General features: G+C 38.4%; 2 protein-coding genes across 2 annotated transcripts in view; both read left to right on the top strand.

The window, feature by feature from the left end:
- LOC116303948 (gamma-aminobutyric acid type B receptor subunit 2) overlaps window positions 1-20710 on the top strand; it is a 68283-nt gene extending 47573 nt beyond the window's left edge. Inside the window, exons 7-18 of the mRNA XM_089040287.1 lie at window positions 242-379; window positions 5492-5557; window positions 6048-6257; window positions 7229-7459; window positions 8276-8345; window positions 8445-8528; window positions 9381-9528; window positions 11200-11332; window positions 11772-11879; window positions 12771-12902; window positions 13168-13506; window positions 17900-20710. Of these exons, the coding sequence (XP_088896413.1) occupies window positions 242-379; window positions 5492-5557; window positions 6048-6257; window positions 7229-7459; window positions 8276-8345; window positions 8445-8528; window positions 9381-9528; window positions 11200-11332; window positions 11772-11879; window positions 12771-12902; window positions 13168-13506; window positions 17900-18163 (1923 nt within the window). The 3' untranslated portion in view covers window positions 18164-20710. The remainder of the gene's footprint in view (window positions 1-241; window positions 380-5491; window positions 5558-6047; window positions 6258-7228; window positions 7460-8275; window positions 8346-8444; window positions 8529-9380; window positions 9529-11199; window positions 11333-11771; window positions 11880-12770; window positions 12903-13167; window positions 13507-17899) is intronic.
- On the top strand, window positions 2493-3835 carry LOC116309094 (uncharacterized). The gene is made up of 3 exons (XM_089040289.1): window positions 2493-2989; window positions 3077-3366; window positions 3488-3835. Exons 1-3 carry the CDS (start codon window positions 2619-2621, stop codon window positions 3637-3639), a joined length of 813 nt encoding a protein of 270 aa, XP_088896415.1. The 5' UTR covers window positions 2493-2618; the 3' UTR covers window positions 3640-3835.
- Window positions 20711-22574: the final 1864 nt, after the last annotated feature.

The following is a 22574-nucleotide window of genomic DNA, read 5'->3' as shown; positions in this document are numbered from 1 at the left end:
ATACAATATAATGAAACTTTCTAAAATATTGTCAGAGTAAGACAAAGGATAGTTTACATGCATTATTTTACCAAATATTGTGCAGTGTTCGTCGATAGTTTTGCAAACCTGTTTAGTTAAACCACTTTTAAACATGTTTTAAAGCCTTGGTGTGAATGGGGTAATAGACAACTTTTGTCCGATTTTACATGCACTTATTAATAATTTGATGACTTAATAATTTAAATTTCTTCGTTTTTAGTTCGCAGATAAAATATTTGATCAGTTGAAAAAGAACAGCGTTAATCTAACTGGCAGTGCAGCAATAGAAATTAGAGTGTCTCATGGCTACGTAGATAACCCCATCGGTCTGCTTCGAACCAAGCTGTTGAGTCTAAAGGCAAGTCATTATATAGCCTGCGTCACATCCGGAAAATTCCGGAACTGACGCACGCTAGTCATTACACCTTTTGCCGTTCATTAACAGAAAATGTACATTCATTTGTGCCAATAGTTGTATCAATAACGTGTAATGTACTTTCATCAACACCACAAGTAACATCATTAGCGCGAATCAGCTTTCGATAACGATATTTGAATATGCGTGTACATTCATAGGCATCAATGGACAATCAATAGCGCGTTTGTACATTCATATGCGCGGAATGTATTTTCTTGTGCGCGAAATTCAACTTCAATAGACCTTTTATTTTTAGGACAAATGTCTTATGTACTTTGCGGTACCACTTTGAAAAACGATTTTGGAAGTAATGAGATATCAGAACAATAGCCATTGTTAGATAAAGTGCGTTATAAATGTGCATTCCGGTATGGTTGCGGTCAAGTTTTTAGGGACGAAGTGATAATTGAACAAAACCAGACAAAACATTTTATTTCGCTATACCAGTTTACAACTAGTGTACAATTAGACATTCTTTATAAATTAAGCAAAAAGCGCATTCTTCTATTGCTTAAACATGCACAACAGTGAATGACCACAGGAAGAAAAGATCGAGGATGCCTCCAACGACTGGAGATACAGCGGTAGGTTTCAAAAAAACCGATGGTGTGTTCAACCTTAACCCGACAAGTCGTAAGTTCTTTGTTAATTCTTTTTAGTCTTGGGTCCCTTCGAACTCGTGTTCTGCTTAGTGGTCTGACTAGTACTGGATGGGGAGGGTAACCTTTATCGGCGATAATATAACAACCTGCTGGTAAATTGAGATTGCATCGCCAGCCAATATCGGGCGTCATATTAAATCCGTTAATGTCATTAAGGTGTCCAGGAAATCTAGGAAAAGAAATTTGATGACAATGATGAAAATGCTAATTTTTGGGCGATAACACCATTATAAATTACTCAATAGATTCATAACATAACATATTTAAATCTTTCTTCTCATGTCAAATAAACCGACATCCTTATCACGAACACAAAAATAAAAAGTATAAAATTAAAATGCTTACGCTGCTGAACAGTGAACAATCAATCCATCTGGCGTTATGATTATGTGGCTTGACATGAAATGCCTCTTCTTGTCACCGCGGTAAAAACTTGCCTGTCTTAAGGACGGCCTCCATATTTAATGAATTGTTGCATCGATGATGCCAACACAGGAAGGATACTTCTCCCAGTATCCCACCCATGAATTCCATTCTGCTATTGTGGGCCATCGAACTTCGTTTGTGTAGTGGTCAAGTAAAAGAGGAACGACATTATGTATTGTTTTATTGGTATAAGTAAGGTCAACTCTGAACTTCGCTCCAAGGGTCTGCAACCTTGGATATCGTCGTAACCATATCAGTACAAGGAGTAGTCTGTTTTTGATGTTTAATCGTTGAACTCGAATCCTGCGACGGTTTGCGCGGTCATATAAAATGATTGGCCATCTCATTTCGACAAAAAATTCTTCAAATGTTTCCAATGTCTCACCAGTAAGGTACCAGAATTTATGGGAGCCAAAGCAAGTTTGCTGTAGTAATCATGACCTCCATTAGGCTCTGGAAGTCCAGAAAGACCGAGGCGATCAAGGACGTTACCAAGACTGCATGAATCCAAGACATTAATAAGACACGTGAGCAAGAAGATTACTTGACTCATGAAATTCATTGGAAAAGGTGGAAAGTTGTTGTTGTTCCATTTCAGAATTTTCAAAAGACCAAGAACTATAAAGACAGTATTACTGAAAAAGGACGGAAAAATGGGAGGAGTCATGGCAGACCTTCAAAGGTTATGTCCTGTAAATATTATGAACGAAGGTTTATAGTCTATCGGGGATTAACAAAAAGATGTACCAAGAATACAAAAGAGGTATTGGCCCATTTGTCCTGAAAAACATGTGACAACAACAATTCACACAATTTATCTTTTCGTCAACTTTAATGGGATTTTTTAGTAAAGCTGACAAATTTTTCAGCATTTGTTTGTGTTCCTGATTAGAGCTAGTGATTAGACTATTGCCGCTGAATAAAGTAGACGAAGAAGAATGGACCAAATTGCATCGTATGATTGTTGATCCTTTGAGAAATTATTTAGTTGTCACCTTGGTATGAGTCATAAAAATATGCGTTCACAATATGAGTATAAATACAGGTTGCTTATCATGTCCCAATGCAACTAGAACATTGGCTTTAGAAAAATGGAAGGCGAAAGAATCATATTTTTAGAGGCGGCACTAAAAGGGACGCCCGTTATTACCAATCCAAAGGAATATGACGAAATGAAACTGAAAAGGAGTAGCTCATCTGAAGCAAGAAACAAGAGAAAAGAATCCAGTACGAGAAGTGCTAAAGAAACGGCACCAAATTCAAGCAAAATGTTGGAACTTGCCATAGTAAAAGAAGCTATACATAACGTTGGACAGCTGCCTTCCAGAGTGTTACGGTATGTTCAGCTTATGGCAAACAAACTTGGACCAATTGACGAAGCTTACTACACATCTGTAGGAAAAACTGGATGCCCCACAAGAGAAGCAGCAAGAAGAAGAATACTCCGGAGAATGAAAGAAACGTAAGTGTAGTTTATAGCAACTCGAACTATAATAAGCTTTTTTCTAAATGTAATGGAGGTGCACTCTTTGTTTATTTTTTTATGTAGAGAACTAAAGGATGAAAAGTCGTGTACTACAGCATCAAATTCCAACAGTAAACTGCCGCCAAATAGCAAGGTTGTCGAGGCAGAGCACTTGTACCGAGGTAGTTCCGAAGAAGAAAGCAAGGACAAGGAGAGCGACTGCAATAAATTTGGCAGGGATGGTCTATTTCTGTTATCAAAAGGAAAAAGAAAGACTAAAGAAGTAGTCGAGTGGGTCAAACGAAAGGGGCAACAAGAAAAAGAGGAAATAGTTGATCCTTTTGATGACAGCGATGGGGATCATAAAAATGAAGGTTGGTGTATGAATGATATTTAAAGTTTGTCAGAGGGCGAGCGGACTACCAAACAATGTGGAGTTTTCAAAAACGGTGCTAGCGTTATCTAATTCTGCGTTATCTTTTCTTGATTTAAAAGTAAAACAGAAGAGATCAAAGAGGAAGAAAAAGGCCGACCAAATCGACGATTTGATGTCATTAATGCCCACGATGACGAATGCTGTAACAAGGGCTGCTCTTGCCCACGAGAAGGCTGTGAAAAAGTGGCAATGTATTTCAGATACGGAGTAAATTTTGTCGGGAGATATTTATTGCATTAGACGGATAATAAATGCTTTTCTTTACTTGTGTTTTAGTCTATCTTTCCTTTAATATTAACTTGGAACTGAACTTGATAACACGATTAATTAAAACTGTACAAATGTTGAAAGCGTAAAGGTGTTAAATCGAGAGTAACGTCATACCTTAGTGCATGAATAACAATACATTCCCTAAAGTGGTACTGCAAAGTGCATGAGACATTTGACCTAAAAATAAAAGGTCTAATAACACCAAATGACAGACAATTGCATTTATGGACAATCATTTACCCAAAAGTGAAAATCCATTACTGCTATTAGCATAATCATTGACAATCTATAACGCGCTTGGACAATCATGAGGGTCAACGTTATATTCTATAGCGTGGTTCGACAAACATTTGCATGATTCGAATGAACAATAAGAGAAATAAAATAATCATTAGCGATTTTTTTTAAAACCATTTTAGCCTTCAATTTCTTCGCCATTTATACATCGTGGCAAATACGTTTGCATATATCTGAACCACTGATCACATTTAGCGATAGTGATGGTTGCCACATTTCTCTGGAACCCTTCCATTAGCAACTGCTTTCTGCAGAGACCTAGAGCAATCCCTTGTCGTCTTGCCTCAGCCCAATAGTTCGTATGTTGTTGGATCTCTGGACGGCTGATGTCGGCTTTAATTGCTGCTTTAAGTGAGCTAATTGCTATTCTCCTACGCAGCCGCTATTATGGAGGCAGTTTCCTGAGTTTTTTATATGTATTAAAGTGATTAAAAAAAACGCTAATGATTGTTTTATTTCTCTTATTGTTTATTCGAATCATGCAAATGTTTGTCGAACCACGCAATAGAATATAACGTTGACCCTCATGATTGTCCAAGCGCGTTATAGATTGTCAATGATTATGCTAATAGCACTAATGAATTTTCACTTTTGAGTAAATGATTGTCCATAAATGCAATTGTCTGTCATTTGGTGTTATTGAAGTTGAATTTCGCGCACAAGAAAATACATTCCGCGCATATGAATGTACAAACGCGCTATTGATTGTCCATTGATGCTTATGAATGTACACGCATATTCAATTGTCGTTATTGAAAGTTGATCCGCGCTAATGATGTTACTCATGGTGTTGATGAAAGTACATTACACGTTATTGATACAACTATTGGCACAAATGAATGTACATTTTCTGTTAATGAACAGCAAAAGGTGTATATTCATACCGTAAAATGTCCTGTGTTGAAGCTTTTATCATAATGATAATAATAATGATTTATAATAATATGATTTATGATTCATAGTACCCTTTCTATATGAATATAGTCAAAGGCGCTTTACATTGAGTTGTGAATTTTTTATTTTTATTTATTTATTTATTTATTTTTTATGCAATTTATAATCATGAGAGATGGTTAGTATAAGGACACTTTCTGTGGTTCCACTTGAACCTGTTTAATACGGACACTTTCTGTGGTCAAACTTGAACCTGTTTAATACGGACACTCAGTTAGTACGGACACTTTCTGTGGTCCCACTTGAACCTGTTTAATACGGACACTTTCTGTGGTCAAACTTGAACCTGTTTAATACGGACACTCAGTTAGTACGGACACTTTCTGTGGTCCCACTTAAACCTGTTTAATACGGACACTCAGTTAATACGGACACTTTCTGTGGTCCCACTTGAACCTGTTTAATACGGACACTCAGTTAATACGGACACTTTCTGTGGTCCCACTTGAACCTGCTTAATACGGACACTTTTTCGCTCTCTCGTAATTTCCCTAATAATCTTCACATCTTTAATTAACTGTTGCTTTGCCTTTTGTTTTCAGAAAGCGGATACTAAAATTTATTTTGCTGAGATCGACCCCTACAGCGCTTTGGTGTTATTTTGTCAGGTTTGTAGATGCAAGCTGTTCGTCTTCTACATCTCTAAGTACCATTATAAAATAACTGTTATGAATGTCGCGTTCTGATTGGTTTGGAGCGCGTGCTTTATGAGAGCACATTGCACGCGCGCGCACTTTCAGTTGCGTCATTCCTATCTATTATTGTCTTTTGTATTTTATAAAAGAAATAAAAAACTTGCTTGCTGTGCTGTGTGCAGTCATACCGCACTTGGGTATTGGCAGAACACAAGAGAAGTGTCCAGAAGCACTCTGCTACGCGTCGTGCTTCTCCTAACACTTCTCTCGTGTTCTGCCAATCCCCGCGTGCTTTATGACAGCACACAGCACGCGCGCGCGTTTTCTATTTCTTCAACTGAAAGTGCGCGCTCGTGCTGTGTGTTCTCATAAAGCATGACCTCCCAACCAATCAGAACGCGAAGTTTATAAAGACTAATATTAATTATTGATTTATTCAAATATTCTTTGTTATTTCCTAAAGGTTTATCTTCTTAATATGTATGGACCAGATTTTGTATGGATTGTGAACTCCAGAGCAGATGATATGACAGAATGGTACACATTCAATAATACTCAGAGTGGCCAGATTGTATCGTGTTCCAAGGATGAGATACGTTTGGCAGTCAAGGGTGCTTTTGTATTTGAAAGACAAGTTATTCGAGAGGATTCGGAGCGCACTGACTCCGGCCTGGTAAGCAGTCACACGAAGTAGGGGGGGGGGGTGGCACTGGAAGAATCTATTGATTTGAGATGTTAGAAATATGTTGTAAAAATATCAGAAGTCGCCACTTCCTAAATATTTCCATTATTTGGAGCGTGCACGATTTTTCTAGCGAGGTTTTCGTATGAGTGGGAAACGCGGATACGGCAAATTCTTATTCGTACTGTAATTGTATCGCATGTTACTGTAGCCGTAACTAATAACTATTCTTATGGAAAGCCATTTCAATGTTACGGCATGTCGCACTGTATACGTGCTGTAAGTCACTACCGTATGTTTCCCACTCATACGATAGCTATTCTTATGGGAAGCCATTTCAATGTTACGGCATATCGCACTGTATACGTGCTGTAAGTCACTACCGTATGTTTCCCACTCATACGATAGCTATTGTTATGGGAAGCCATTTCAATGTTACGGTATGTCGTACCATGTACGTGTTGTAAGTCAGTACCGTATGTTTCCCACTTATACCAAAACCGTTACAATTCAGGGGCGTAACAAAGGATATTCGTTGGGGTTGGGGCCAAAACCGCGTTAACTTACCTCTTGAAATTGAACTTTCCTGAAACACATCGAATTAATCGATGAATGAATAAATGAACGAGTGAATGAATTAAGGAAGAATCGAGGTTCAGGTAGGTAGGAAGAATGAATTGATGGAATGGAGGGAGGGAGGGAGGAAGAGATGGATGGATAGATGGACTAATGGGTGGGTGGGTGTATAAATGGATGGAGGGATGGATGCATGCATGGGTAGGTGGGGGGATGGATGCATGCATGCATGCATGCATGGGTGGGTAGGTGGGGGGATGGGTGGGTAGGTGGAGGGATGGATGGGTGGATGGATGGATGGATGAACGAGAGGTTGATTCAAAAAATTACAATCAATTTTATGAGAATAACTTTTTCTTTTTTCTCTCTCTGTCCGTCAATAACAGACAGCAGACGAATACATACAAAAATTGGCTGATATGGCGAGCGGAAATCAAAAAAAAGACCGTTCTTCGTTAGTCCACAGTTCCTTTTCCTTTGATGCATTTTGGGCCGTTGCTATAGCTTTGAATAACTCGATCAAAACTTTAGACAAACGTAACATAACCTTTGGAAGTAGAGCTGCCAATAAAGTAGTGTTTGAAGAATTCAGTAAAGTGGAGTTTAAAGGTATAGGGGTAAGTAATAAACACCTTGAGATATAAGACGTAGCATGTAGTTAACTGCATCCATTCGTATGAAATATTTAAAAAAAGACGTGATCGCCATGTTGGTTGATATGACAAAAGAGACCAAGACCAAATCTTTTGTTCATGTCAACCAACATGGCGGCTATGACGTCACATGCACAAGGACAAAAGACGTGGCCGCCATGTTGGTTGATATGACAAAAGAGACCAAGACCAAATCTTTTGTTCAAGTCAACCAACATGGTGGCTATGACGTCACATGCACAAGGACAAAAGACATGGTCACCATGTTGGTTGATATAACAAAAGAAACCAAATCAAATCTTTGTTCCAGTCAACCAACATGGCGGCTATGACGTTATATGGACATGTAAAAAAGACGTGGCCGCCATGTTGGTGAAGTTAAAATTCAAAACTTTATGATTGGTTAGCAATTTAGTTTAAGACAACAAAACATCCACAACCTATTCACCATTTTCCATACATCGGTTCGATGGTCAAACACAAAGCATTCAGTCGAGGTTACAAGGTTCAAATTTAAATGATCCTTTGAAACTACCTTCCAGTCTCGATTGAATGCTTTGTTGGTGAATTTTACTTAACAAATCAAAAACAGTTTTCCGTGTTTGATACTCTGATCAAAACACGCGGGATGTTGAGAGAACACGAGAGGAGCGTAGGAAACCACGACGCGTAGTTGAGAACTGTTTTTGATTTGTTTTATAAAATAACAAACGCGCGAAAAGATCGAAAAAAAGTAAAGTATAAATAAATTAAAGTTTCTTCCTCTTTATTTTCTGTTAGGGTCCATACTCTTATTCCAACAGTTCGAAAACGAGAGACGGGACAATTGCAATATTTCAGTTCAAAGAAGGTTAGTTTGACAGCCGTCTTTATTAGCAAATATGAAATTGGGCTTCCTGTGCCAATGATGGGTGGTTTTATATTTATTATTTTTCTATTTGTATTTTAGAAAAGAAAGTCCGGATTGGTTTACATGTTAAAAGAACAAATCAGCTGACATTTTTTAATGATACAAGCAATCTGTGGCAAAATGGTAAAGTTCCTTTCTACAAAAAAATAATGGTGGTGGTGGTGGTGATGATGATGGTGATGATAGTGATGATGATGGTAATGATGATGGTGATGGTGATGATAGTGATGATGATGGTGCTGATGATGGCGATGATGGTGATGATGATGATGGCGATGATGATGATAGTGATGATGATGATGGCGATGGTGGTGATGATGATGGTGATGATGATGGTGGTGATGGTGATGATGGATGATGATGATGATAGTGATGATGATGGCGATGGTGATGATGATGGTGATGATGATGGTGATGATGGCGATGGTGATGGTGATGGTGATGAGGATGATGGTAATGATAATTGTAGTGACTGATGATGGTGGTAATGATGATTGTCATGTTAATGAGGGTGGTAAAGTTGATGATGATGATGATGACAATGATGATGATAAGTGATAACAGAAACAATGATTTTAATAATGACAGCAATATATTTCTGACTTGACTTTTCTGATTCGTTTTTGTTAGGTGATGATGATGGCGATGATGGTAAGGATGATGGTGATGATGGCGATGATGGCGATGATGATGATGATGGTGATGATAATGATGGCGATGATGATGGCGATGCTGGTGATGATGATGATGAGGATGGTGGTGATGAAAATGATGGTGATGAAGGTGATGGTGATGAGGATGATAATGATGTTGATTGTGGTGACTGATGATGGTGGTGATGATGATTATCATGTTAACGAGGGTAGCAATGTTGATGATGATGGTGATGATGATGATAAGTGATAACAGAAACAATGATTTTAATAATGACAGCAATATATTTCTGACTTGATTTTTCTAATTCATTTTTGTTAGGTGCCGCACCCAAGGACAGTTCTACCGTCAGGATAGTTGTCCTAACAATTGACTCCAGATTATATCTAACCGTGTCCACGGCGGCTTCAATCGGCATCTTACTGGGCATTCTCTTATTTACGTTCAATTTGGTCTACGGAAAATACAAGTAAAATAGCCTTTTTAATTAAATATTTGACTGCTTTTCCAACCTTAAGCGATTCATTTAAGATCCTAGCTTTCGGCTCTAAATAGTCCATTTCCAGGGATAGTAAGAACTAGCGATTCAAAGATGATTTTTGCAAACAAACTAAGTTTGAAGAAGCAGTCAAAGTTAAATTATGACATCAACATACAGTCAAGAACGCGTTAATTTTTCGATGTTATAATACACTCAACAAAATTACTCGATTCTGATTGGACAAGAGGAGTAGAATTAAATCTCAAATTGTACTCTGTAGAGTCCCAATTAAGTTGCTCAATTTTGTTGAGTGTCCATTTCCAGGGATAGTAAGAGCTAGCGATTCAAAGATGGTTTTTGCAAACAAACTAATCTTAAGCAAATCGTTTAAGTTTGAAGAAGCAGTGAAAGTTAAATTGTGACATTGACATACAAGAACGCGTTAATTTTTTTATGTTATAATACACTCAACAAAATTACTCGATTCTGATTGGACAAGAGGAGTAGAATTAAATCTCAAATTGTACTCTGTAGAGTCCCAATTAAGTTGCTCAATTTTTTTGAGCGTATTATAAACAAAAAATAGCACAATGTTCTCGTATAATTCGGAATTTATAGATTATAGTGATGTTTCGAAATTTCTCAAATTGGACTCGCCTAAAAGGCTCGTCCAATTTTGAAAACTTTCAAAACATCACTCGTGCCTATAAATTCCGAATTGACCTAATTCACTATGACGTCACTGCTTGTTTATGTGGGGGATAGAATCGCCAAATCCAATAGAAAATTCAACAGAATTTGCTCCTAGCGAAACAGTTTAATCTAAAATGGCCTGGTTTTCAGATATAATATGTGTTAATATGTACTAAAAAATATTCTTGAGCGTTTGCTGGCTATTATACTTCTCTTCGTGGATTGATACGGGTTTTAGAAAAATTTTCGGTGAATTTGCGTTGATTTGACTCCCTCCGACGACCATGATCCTTTACGTTTAAACAATAGATTGTTGAAGATTGTTTTGATGTGACGTCATAGTGAATTAGGGCAATTGTACTCGAGGTCGTGCGCAGTTTCCTAAACGTATTTTGAATTGCTATTGGTGCATCTTTCTAGTAGATTTTATTTGACCAAATCACGTAACATGATATAAAGTACAACTTTACAGTAGTATGTCGCGTGGTTTTAAATTCGCCTCCTTGTCAAATCTAAATCTATCAGTTTTTTCTGTAATCACAGAGTGGGACAATCACGAACGGAACCCCAATCCATGCTAGGTGAAAGCCCAAGATCGAATTGGAATTTAGAAGTTGGTTTTTGCGGAGGGAGGAAAACCGGAGAACCCGGAAAACCCTCGAAGCACAGGAGAGAACCAACAAACAAACTCAACTCACATACAACACTCGAACAGCTCGTAGGGACTCGAACCCGGGTCGCATTGGTGAGAGGCGAGCACTCTCACCGCTACGCCACCCATGCTTCCCTTCACTTTTGCTCTCGAGAAGTCACGTGATAGTATTCTGTCTACAGTATTTAAGTATTTTTAATTCGCCAATTTATGTATATAGCGTGACGCATTTAAAGCAGAATACGTGATAGACCGTAGATATGTCGTGATGCACTCCTGATACGTTTTTTTTATAAGCTCTATTCCTGTTTTAGATTTATCAAGTTATCCGCGCCATTATTCAACAACATTATCGCCAGTGGATGCATCATGTGTCTCACGTCTATCTTCTTGTTTGGAGTTCATGATATCTCAAACCCGGAAACTAACTTCGCTCTGGTTTGCAAGGTATTGTTATTTTAATCTTGGAAAACATTCATTTTGTGTTGCTTTAAGGTTATTTTTCGATTGCACGTTACATCATCGCGGCCTCTCGGGGAAGCGTTGGTGCAATTTAACAAAAGATTTCTTATTAGCATCCATTGTTAAAGACACCAAAATAACCGCCATCATTGTGTCTTTTGACTCCCTTGGGAATGCTTGCAACCAATTAATTCGTCATGGGGCGAGGTTGGTTGGGAGTTGATGTTTGTAGACTGAATGATCAGGCTCTCAGTAGGAACTCTCCAATCCTTCCCTTCTCACCCACCCCACCTCACCCCACCCATCCTCACCAAGGCTAGGAATTCTGATTACGCAGTCTTTAATATAAACGTAAAGGAACTGCAATTTAAGATTTTATTATATTTCAAGTTTAAAGTATATTTAGATCATTTCATTTTTTTAGGCGAGAGCTTGGACTCTTACAATTGGATTCTCCTGCGCTTTTGGTGCGATGTTTGTCAAAACCTGGAGAATTTATAAGATATGCACAAATAAGAAGCTGCGAGTCAAGGTAGGAAAATATTTCATTGACAAACGCCCGAGTAAACTTGTCAAACTGGCACTTTCATTTTGTCAATCGGTTGGGTTAAGTAAACCACTCACGGCTTGCCCGAGTACGTTAGTTATTGGGTCCATCCTAGGTTACCCAAGTACGACAATTTTGGGTTTTGGGTCTACCTTGAGCTCGAGGTTCCCGAGCAAATAATTTTTTGAGTCCACCTTGGGGTACCCGAGTGAATAATTTTTTGAGTCCACCTTGGGGTGCCTGAGTAAATAATTTGAGTCCACCTTGAGGTGCCAGAGTAAATAGTTTTTGGGTCCGCCTTGGGGTGCCCGAGTAAATATTTTTGAGTCCACCTTGAGGTGCCCGGGTGAATAATTTTGAGTCCACCTTGAGGTGCCCGAGTAAATATTTTTGGGTCCCCCTTGGGGTGCAGGAGTAAATAATTTTTTGAGTCCACCTTGGGGTGCCGGAGTGAATAGTTTTTTGGGTCCACTTTGTGGTGACCGAGTAAAAGATTTTGGGTCCACCTTGCGGTGCCCGAGTAAATATTTTGGTCCACCTTGGGGTGTCCGAGTAAATATTTTTGGGTCCACCTTGGGGTGCAGGAGTAAATAATTTTGTGGTCCACCGTGGGGTTGCCCGAGTAAATAATTTTATGGTCCTTGGGGTGCCCAAATAAATTACTCATTGGGTCCATCGGATGGGCGAGAGTACATCACTTATTAGGTCCATGGTTGGGTACCCAAATAAATCACTTATATAGAGAGTCCATCTTTGGGTTGCAGTAAAATTTGCCTAATTTATTGTCGTAGAGTTCTCTCATGTTAGAAACATTTTGGGGATTCCCGAGTAAACTACATGTTATTTATCGTATTATTTTACTTCCTTTCCTTTTAGCTGGGTCCTTTATCAGACTGGTATCTACTATCCCTTGTTGGTATAATCGTCGTTATTGACCTTATCATCCTTATCACGTGGGAACTAAGTGATCCCATCCAACACAAAGAGTTAATAATCGATGAAAATAGAGTAAGTTATGGGTCTTATTTCGTTCATACATTCATTCGTTCGCTTATACATCCATCCATAATTTCATCCATCATTTCATTATTCAATCTATCCATCCATCCATAATTTCTTCCATCATTTCATCATTCAATCTATCCATGCATCCATCCATGCATCCATCCATCCATCCATCCATCCCATCCCATCCATCCATCCATCCATCCATCCATCCATCCATCCATCCATCCATCCAAGTAGTAAACTAGTTATTATAATTGTTCAACAGAAAGAACCTGGTCAAACGTTCGTCTTATTTACGGATATCATCAGGACGTGTCACGCCGAGAACATGGTCGTATGGTTGACGATAATCTACGTTTACAAGGGAATTCTTATTCTCTACGGTCTTTTCCTTGCCTATGAAACACGTAACGTTATATACGCACACCTGAACGATTCGAGAGTCATTGGGATATGTGTGTACAATGTTGTCGTGCTATCCGTGGTCGGCGCGTTTTTATCACTTCTTTTGGAATTCAAAAACTATAAAGAAATGTATATCGTATTATCAGTCTGTATTATTTTCCCAGCGGTAGCTACTATCTGTCTTATAATGTTCCCAAAGGTGAGTGTTGAATTTACTTTCATGAAGCTACTATAGTTCTAGTTTTCTTTTTTGTTTTACAAAACTTGCTTATTTGTTATTTTTCCTCTTTCTCTACTTCTACTTCTCTTTCTCTTTCTCTCCTTTTTTGTCTTACTCTGTCCCTTCGTATCTCTTTCCATTTCTCCCTCCCTCCCTCTTTCCATCTTTCCTTCTCTCACTCACCCTCCCTTCCTCCCTCTCACTTGCCCTATCTCTCTACTCACCAACCTACTGCTTCTCTCGCCCTCCATCTGTTCCTCCTTCTTTCTCTCTTCCTTCCTCACCCATTCTCCGACTCACTCATTATCCCTCCCTTCCTCCATCTGTACCTCTCTACCCAACCGCCCTACTCATTCTCACTCCCCCCCCCCCCCCCCCCCATCTGTCCCTTCCTCCTTCTCTCTATCACTATCTCTTTCCCTCCCTACCTCCCTCTTTTACCCACTCATTCTCACTCCCTCTATCTGTCCCTTCCTCCTCAACCTTGCTGACAAAATCTCATCCGACTGCCCCAACAGCCACCTAACAGTGTCATCAATTCTTTGCCGCAATGATTCGCTTAATGATAAAGGAAAGGAAGTAAACAAGAACATTGCAAAATTTGCTAAAAATAGGACTTGGAACTTCTACACGCATTCCAACTTTGACTTATCGTGTTTAAACAAATCTGGAATCCACCCAAACAAAAAAGGCACATCTACCTTGGCTACAAACTTTATTTCTCTTATTAATAATGATAGATTATTACTGACAGACAGGTCAATTCGTTTTCTCCTGACATATCTGATACTCTGATTCCTAAGGTAAGAGGTCTTAAATTTGCTTCACTTAATATTACTAGCTTAACCAAACATATTGACGAACTCAGAGCGATATCTCTAACATTAAATGCTGATATCCTTGCTATAAATGAAACAAGACTTGATGAAAAGATATCTGACTCTGTAGTTCACTTAGAAAACTATATAATCATTAGGAATGACAGGAATAGGAATGGAGGTGGCATTTGTATTTACATTAAGAATAATATCTCCTTTTCACGTCGTACAATTATTACAAAAGATCTCGAATTGCTCTGTCTTGAAATTCAAAATCCTAAAACCAAGCCTTTTATAATCTGCGCTTGTTATCGACCTCCTAAAGTTCACGACTCTGACTTTTTTGCTTGTTTGGAACCAATAATTTCAAATTTTGATTTGGAAGACAAAGAAGTTATATTAATGGGAGACCTTAATTGCAATTTCCTTAATGCCACTCCTGATTATAATTTAAGGGCATTAAAATCTCTTTCTGATATTTTTTATCTAAAACAAGTAATTCGCTCTCCTACACGTGTTACGCCCACATCTTCAACATTAATTGATGTCATTTTTACTAATTTCCCCTCTCGAATAATTTCAAGTGGAGTTATTCCGTTAGGTATAAGTGATCACCATTTAGTGTATGCAATAAGAAAATTTGCCGCTTCGAGTAATAACAAACATCGTTATGTGACCATTCGACAATTCTCTAAATTCAAATCTGATGAATTCCGCAAGGAACTTAAATTAAACTTGCCTAATATTTCTTTGAATATCCATGTTAATCCCAATGATTCATGGAAAGAATGGAAAACAAATTTTCAAAATATTGCTGAAAAACATGCACCCTCTAAATCTAAGAGAGTAAGATGTAAAAGCTCACCTTGGCTTACATAGGAATTAATGAAATCTATTTTTGCGAAACACAAGCTTCACAAATTAGCTGTATTGTCTAACTTACCGGATGACTGGGCTGCATATCGGCGATTAAGAAATGTTACAAACAACTTGATTAAAAAAGCAAAATCTGATTATTATTGTAATAAACTAAATTTAAATTCCGGTAATCCCAAGGCTGTTTGGAAAACTATTAACCAAATTTTGAATCGAAAAAATGTTTCAAATACCATTTCTGAACTCAAAATTGGCGACACGAAATTGTTCGCTTCACATGAGATTAGCAATGCGTTTAACGAACATTTTGCAAGTATAGGGTCCAAACTTGCTTCTACATGTAAAACCTCTGAAGTCAGTTTCGAAAGTTTTATATGTGGTTAAATAAAATATTTAAGCAAAGTTAGACTTGAACTAAGTTGCCTGTTATCGCAAGTATCTGTCATCAAAAGGCTATAGCTTCGCGGCCATCTGATAAGCAAATTAATGTCTCACGCAATGAGATGAATGATGAACAGATGGTATCTGGGGACGAAGCTTGCATCGGGTGCTATCCAATTTCGCTAACGCCACGTGCTATCCGATTTCGCTAACGCTATGCGCTATCTCATATCGCTAACGCTAGCTTACGCAGTTTGTACGCTACACCAACGCTATTATGTTATATCCTCCGCCGAGTTCCCGAGGCTCCTCCCACCCAAGCACCAACGCCAAGCTCATCTACGTGTGATGAGTTTAACAGACCTGTTAACACAGAATTTAAGCTTAATGAAATAGATGAATCTACTGTATTAAATATACTACAAAAACTACCCACTAACAAATCTAATGGACTTGATAATATATCAAGTATCTTGCTTAAAGAAGCTGCCCCGGTAATTTCTAAATCTCTTTGCGATATTTTCAACCAGTCTATTCAAACGGGAATTTTCCCTGAAGATTGGAAACTTGCAAAAGTCACTCCAATTTTTAAAGCCAATGAACGCTGTGACCCTAGTAATTACCGACCAATTTCCGTGATTGGTACTATTGCTAAAATTTTTGAGAGAATCGTTTACAACCAATTTTATGATTATCTCGTGTCTCATAAAATTCTCAGCAAGTATCAGTCAGGGTTTCGCTCCCTCCACTCCACTGTCACAGCCTTACTTGACTCTACTAATGAATGGTTCTTAAATCTCGACCAAGGACTTTTAAATACTATAGTATTTCTTGACCTAGCTAAAGCCTTTGACACTGTTAATCATGCTATATTACTTAAAAAACTATATCTTAATGGTGTCAAAGGCTCTTCGCTTGAATGGTTCAGTTCTTATCTAAACAATCGGCAACAGAGATGCTTTATCAATGGTAGTCTTTCTGATTCTTCTTTTTTGACCAGCGGCGTTCCGCAAGGAACGATCCTAGGTCCATTATTATTTCTAGTTTATATCAATGACCTTCCCTGTTGTCTAAATTTTTCATCGGTTCGTATGTACGCTGATGACACGAGCATCTCTTTTGCTGCCAAAACCCTACATGAACTTGAACCAGCTATTAATGATGATTTGAGTAAAATAAGTACTTCGCTTTTAGCAAATAAACTTAGTCTAAATGTGACAAAACCGAGTACATTATCTTAGGGTCTCACTTTGAGCTAAATAGCTTAGTGCGCAAGCCTTACATCCACATTAATGTCTCAGCTATCCCCAGAGTATCATCTAGTAAACTTCTGGGAGTCCATATCGATGAGACATTAACTTGGGATGTTCATATTGAGCATATTTGCAAAAAAATATCTTCAGCTATCTATGGGCTAAAACGCGCAAGACCTTTTGTACCATTTAATACTCAAATCGTTATCTATAATTCTTTAGTAGAACCTCTATTTAATTATTGCTGCGAAGTATGGGGTAATTTAAACAAAGAACTTGCCGAAAAACTGCAAAACAGAGCAGCAAGAGTCATAACCCAGTCAGACTATGATATTAGATCTGTTGATATTTTACAAAGTCTTGGCTGAGAAAATCTTGAGCATAAACGCAAAAAGGCTCTTGCTGTCTCTATGTTCAAATCTGTGAACAAGCTATATCCCTCTAACATATCTGAGGGGTTTTCGCATGTACATGAAAAAACTTCTTATAATTTAAGAGAATGTACTTCAAAACTATGCCTACCTCACCCCAAAACTGAATTTCTAAAGCGCAGTTTTAACTATAGAGGTGCTAAACTATGGAACTCTTTACCTAAAAATCTCAGAGAAGCCAAATCTATTAACGACTTTAAATCCAAACTAAAAAATATTGACCTGTCTGTCAATGGTCTATAATTTTTTCTGTATGTATTTTATTATTTATACAATAGCTATATATATATACATACATTTCTATTTATACTATATTCTAGATCATTTTAATTCTACACTGAACTATCATTTTTAAATCACGGCTCCCTTGTAAAACAAATGTGATAATTTGAAGGAATCCCGTGTATAAATAAAGAACAGTTCAGTTCAGTTCAGTTCCTTCTCTCTAACACTATCTCTTTCCCTCCCTCCCTCCCTCACCCACCCACTCATTCTCACTCCCTCAATCTGTTCTTCCCTAACCCACCCACTTTCTCATTTTCTCTCCTTTCTTCCCTCCCTCTCTCTCTCTCCCTTGCGCCCTCAGCCACTCATTCTTTCTTTCACACTCCAGGTGGCGTATCGTTGTAAAACAAATAACCTCGACGATACGGAAACAATAGCAAACGGGATGACGACCGTACGCGCATCATTTGACGTCACAAGCACGTGTCGTCCAGTCAATCCACATCCCCCACAACCAGCACCGAGGGTCGAAAACACTCTACAGCCAACGTCGACCAAAGCCGCCGTACAATTCTCATATCAGAATGGAATTGATGATGCACCAAGCGAATCTCCTAAATCTTCAAGCCATTTGAGTAAGCGCGAAGTATAGATATAGTATTAAATAATAATAATAATAATAATAATAAATGATAATTATGATATAATATATAGTGTACTTATAATATATTATCATCACAATGCTAGAACATAGTGTCAAAGGTCAATAGTCCCCTTCACAGTTCCCTGCGCCATCTTGAAAGGTAGCCGTGCCTTTGCATCGAAACGAGACGAACGGTGAGCTTGCAATGATAGACACCTTTTTTAACGCCTTGAACAATGATTCACATGTCTCTGTCATTGCAAGCTCACCATTCGTCTTGCTTCGATGCAAAGGCACAGCTACCTTTCAAGATGGCGCAGGGAACTGTAAAGGGGACTATTTGGGAGATTTTTTAAAAACTGGCCTTCGACCAAGTGCTTGGTGCCCGAGCAAGTCATAGGGATCTACGACGGTCAACCAGAAGTGTAAATAATTTCACTTTTGGGTCTCGCACCTTCAAAGTCTGTCTTCCTTGTGGATGATTTGACTTTCCTGGCAATTTCTTGAGTGAAATCTCCAATAAACAGAACCCAAAAAATAAATTATTTAAACTTCCGGTGGACGTCGCCATCGTAGATTTTGCAGTCTCTTTTAGACAGTTACTGGACGGGCTGAAAGACAGTCACGTGTTACTTGCCGCAGAGCAAATAGCCCGCGTAGCGGCTCTAGGGGATTGGTGACGAGTGAAAAGGGAAGGGGAGAGGGGGAAAACCAAGGGGATGAGTGGAGGCTCTCCTTTCTCTCTTCCCCCTTCCCTTTTCACTCTTCCCCAATCCCCTAAAGCCGCCACGCGGGCTAGAGACCAAAAGAAGCGGGCTCTAGGAACAAGATTACGTCTTGGAGGCCTAGTTGATAATGAAATACTTTTCCAATTGACAGTCTGTTAATGAAGTATGTATATATTCTAAGAATACGTCAAGTGTAAATAACTACATTTATTTACCATTGATAGAAACGAGTGAGAGATTGAGTGGGTAATTTGTCGCGCGAATACCGGGCAGATCGTTTGGGTACACGGTTACCATAGTGACTTTAGAATACAAGAGTCTCGAGAAAGTGCTTGCCCAGGCCTCCCGCCATAAGCTAGTACCCGGTTTCACACTCGTTGTTATCAAGTGCAATATATAGAGCGCCAAAAAACCTTGTGAAACGAGAAGCGCAAGAATTTCAATGGTGAGCGTTGAGCTCTATTTTTCTCTAACCATGTCTTAGAGTTGCGATTGGAAAACGCGTATCAGTGGAAAACGTCAGATATTGACTGACAGCACCTAGCATTAAAATGGCTTTCCAATGTTTTTCTAGTAATTAATTAACCAATCACAACTTGTGGTTGCGGTTACGGAAAGATACGACACGTTAATCAGAAGTCCAATCAAGAAGTTTCTTATCTTATACTTGTAACATAGAAAGGTAGAATGTTTCACGAGGCTTTGAAGTAGAGTAACACAATACAGTCCTTTGACTAAACTTTGTCGTTGATCGGATCATCCCTACGCGCCTAGACCGAAAAAGGATAACGGGTAAATTACCCAGAACTTGTGTCATCCAAACTACTCGCCAGTTTAAATCTTCGCCCAATGCTCGAGGCATGGTTTCAGCAAATTAAATGGGATCAAAAAAAAGCGAGCTCAAGACGTGTTAGATAACATATGCGGCAGCTAGTAACTGTGAATTAATTATCCCCATGATCCTTTTCTGTCTAGGCGCGTAGGGATGAAGCTGATCAAACGACAACGTTTAGTCAAAGGACTGTATTCGAAGCATTTCAATAGCTCGATCTCTGAGGGGGAGGTGGTATTTTAAAGTCTTCACTTACTCTACCACTTAATGATCAATAACATTGGGGCCCTACCTTGTACTGTTGTTTTGGCCTCGTCCCTAAGAGATGTGCCCTTTCTTTAATTAAGGGGGGTAAAAACACCTCCCTTCATCTCTTCCCCCGAAATCACCACCTATTACCCTCCTCCACATAGCAACAGTCAACATTATCAATGATCTGTTTTGGGATAATAGTCCAGTTTCGAGTTCCAAATTACCGCTGTCTTTCTTGATTATAGACTCATTTACTCGGGCTAAGCCTCAAATCAGTGTCTAATTACTCGCAAATACCAACGGTAAAGTAAAGAATGCACAACTTCAACAATGTGAACACTTTGAAACTTGACGGACCTTGAGTAGAATACGTGAATATTCTTCACAAAATCGAGGCTAAGCCTGAGTAAATGAATGTATAATCAAGAAACACAGCGGTAATTTGGAACTCGAAAAGAGTCTATTGTGCTATCAGGTCACGTGATCCCTGTCTGCCATGTATAAATAACATGTTGTATTACGACGCGCTAAGAACTGTAACTGGTTTTTAAAAAATCCTGAATTATTCTTGTACAGTATATTTATTTTCGCTTTGCAAAGTAAGAGGCAGGATTTACTTTCAAAGAATGCATTAACTTTTATTAAAAGCGAAGTGTGTTAATATCGAAAAGAAAAAATATTATGAACATATGTAAAACTAAAATAGTAAAAAAGGATATATATTCTGAAAGAAAAGTGTTGGTCGTAATCATCCCTGACCACTTGTTGAGTTGTATTTAGAAAAAAAGCAAAAAAAAAAAATTATTTGATAAATCGTCATTTTTTCCCAACATGGCGGCTATGACGTCACACTAAGTTAATGAAACTAAACGAGGGACTTCCTTTATCAAAATGTTTTGATGCATGCCTTTTTCTTATCTATCGCGCCTTTTTTAAAAGACACAAAAGTAAATAGAAGGGCTTTTTCGAATTCAAAAACGATATTGCCAAATTGATAACAATATGCAATTTAAAAAAAGAAAAATCTTATCTCGATATGATGGGTTTTGAATTAATTCACCGATCAGAAATTTAAAAAAAAACGACTCCACTTTGCCATACCCCCGAGACATCCGCAGAGCTGAGGCGGCGTATGGACTTCGGACCTGACGGCGATTAAATCCTTCTGCCCTTGGGTTCACGAATTACGCAAGAAAATGTTCTAGCCGAAGCTTCAGGGGAGAGACCAGCCGGCCCCCAGACCATATCGGCTAATCCCTTGCATCTCTGCCACGCACGGAATCGGTTGAAAGTATAATGTTAAAAAGTCTAGTCTATTCAGTACATTGTTTTCACGGCTATTGTTATGCTGATTCACCTGAAACCGTGATCCAGTGGATAGATCGTTGTCGCTCAAGATACTGAGTCAAGCTCGTCTGAGGAGGGTTAGCACTTGGATGGGTGACCTAAACATTATACCTACTCACGCTTTTGTTCCTTTTTTCCGTTTTTCTTTTCTTTTCTTTTTTTCTTTTCTTTTCTTTTCTTTTTTTTTCTTTTTTCTTTTAAAAATAATAGAATATAGACTGTGAAACTTTCTATTTTTGAATCCGTCAAATTGAAATCTAGCTAGCAGAGGAAAATCCTTTGGGGGAGGGGGAGAGAAACTGCTGCCCATTCAGTATTTTCATATAGGAGCGCTAAATGACCACCGGCAGCCGGGATATACTCCTAGTTCAGGTAAGGGATATTTAAAAGTATCCTTGACCATATTTAAGAGTATCCTTGACCATATTTAAGAGTATCCTTGACCATATTTAAGAGTATCCTTTTTTCAAATGACCATATTTAAGAGTGCCCTATTTTTAACTGAACATATTGAAGGGTTTCCTTGACCATATTTAAGAGTATGTATACGACGCTTCAGCATTTAAGGTCTAGGAGTATGATCTCCCGTTATTTTTAGTTCGATATCTTGAGAAAAAGACTACATCCCGGGCGTAGAGTGCACCTCACGGCCCCCTCACAGCCTAAATTACATACATTTACTGTATTTTATGGTCTCCTTCTCCGCCCGGGATGTAGTCTTCAATTCCCCCATATGTATCTTCGCTTCACATTGAAACCCATTTGAGCCATTTTTTTCAATCCATACCAATTCTCACATGAACAAATAAGAAGAAATAGAATCTTTATGACTGTAAAAAATTGAAAGTACAAATTAATCCAGCTAGTGTTGGAATCGCTTCCTCTCCGTTACATAGCTAAAAACTGTTTTCCCCGCTCGCGACTTTTCAGCTTGTTTTGAGCGGATAGAAATTAAGTTTAGAACTAGAGTAGGTACATGGGACGTGCCTTGCTGTGTCTTTAAGGGTGTATGGACAATATACTGGCTTAATGGGACAGTAAAGAAGAAGAAAAATAACAAAATATATATATTTAGGCACTGCCTAAAAGCGGAGCTCCGGCGAATTTGAATGAAACTGGAAGGTAAAAATAAGACCGGGGGAAAAAATCTTCAATTATTTCTTATTCGAGATGAAGATAATTTCTCCCATAGTAAAAACCATGCAGTGAAATCGAATCGAAATGCTCTACATTTTTTTTCGTTTTTTTCTTTATTTTTTTT

This window comes from Actinia tenebrosa, unplaced genomic scaffold (genome assembly GCF_029948245.1).
Source record: "Actinia tenebrosa isolate PJP-AT-01 unplaced genomic scaffold, QUT_ActTen_1.0 PGA_scaffold7__59_contigs__length_16204524, whole genome shotgun sequence".
Lineage (NCBI taxonomy): Eukaryota > Metazoa > Cnidaria > Anthozoa > Actiniaria > Actiniidae > Actinia > Actinia tenebrosa.
This window is presented reverse-complemented; position numbering and strand designations above follow the sequence as displayed.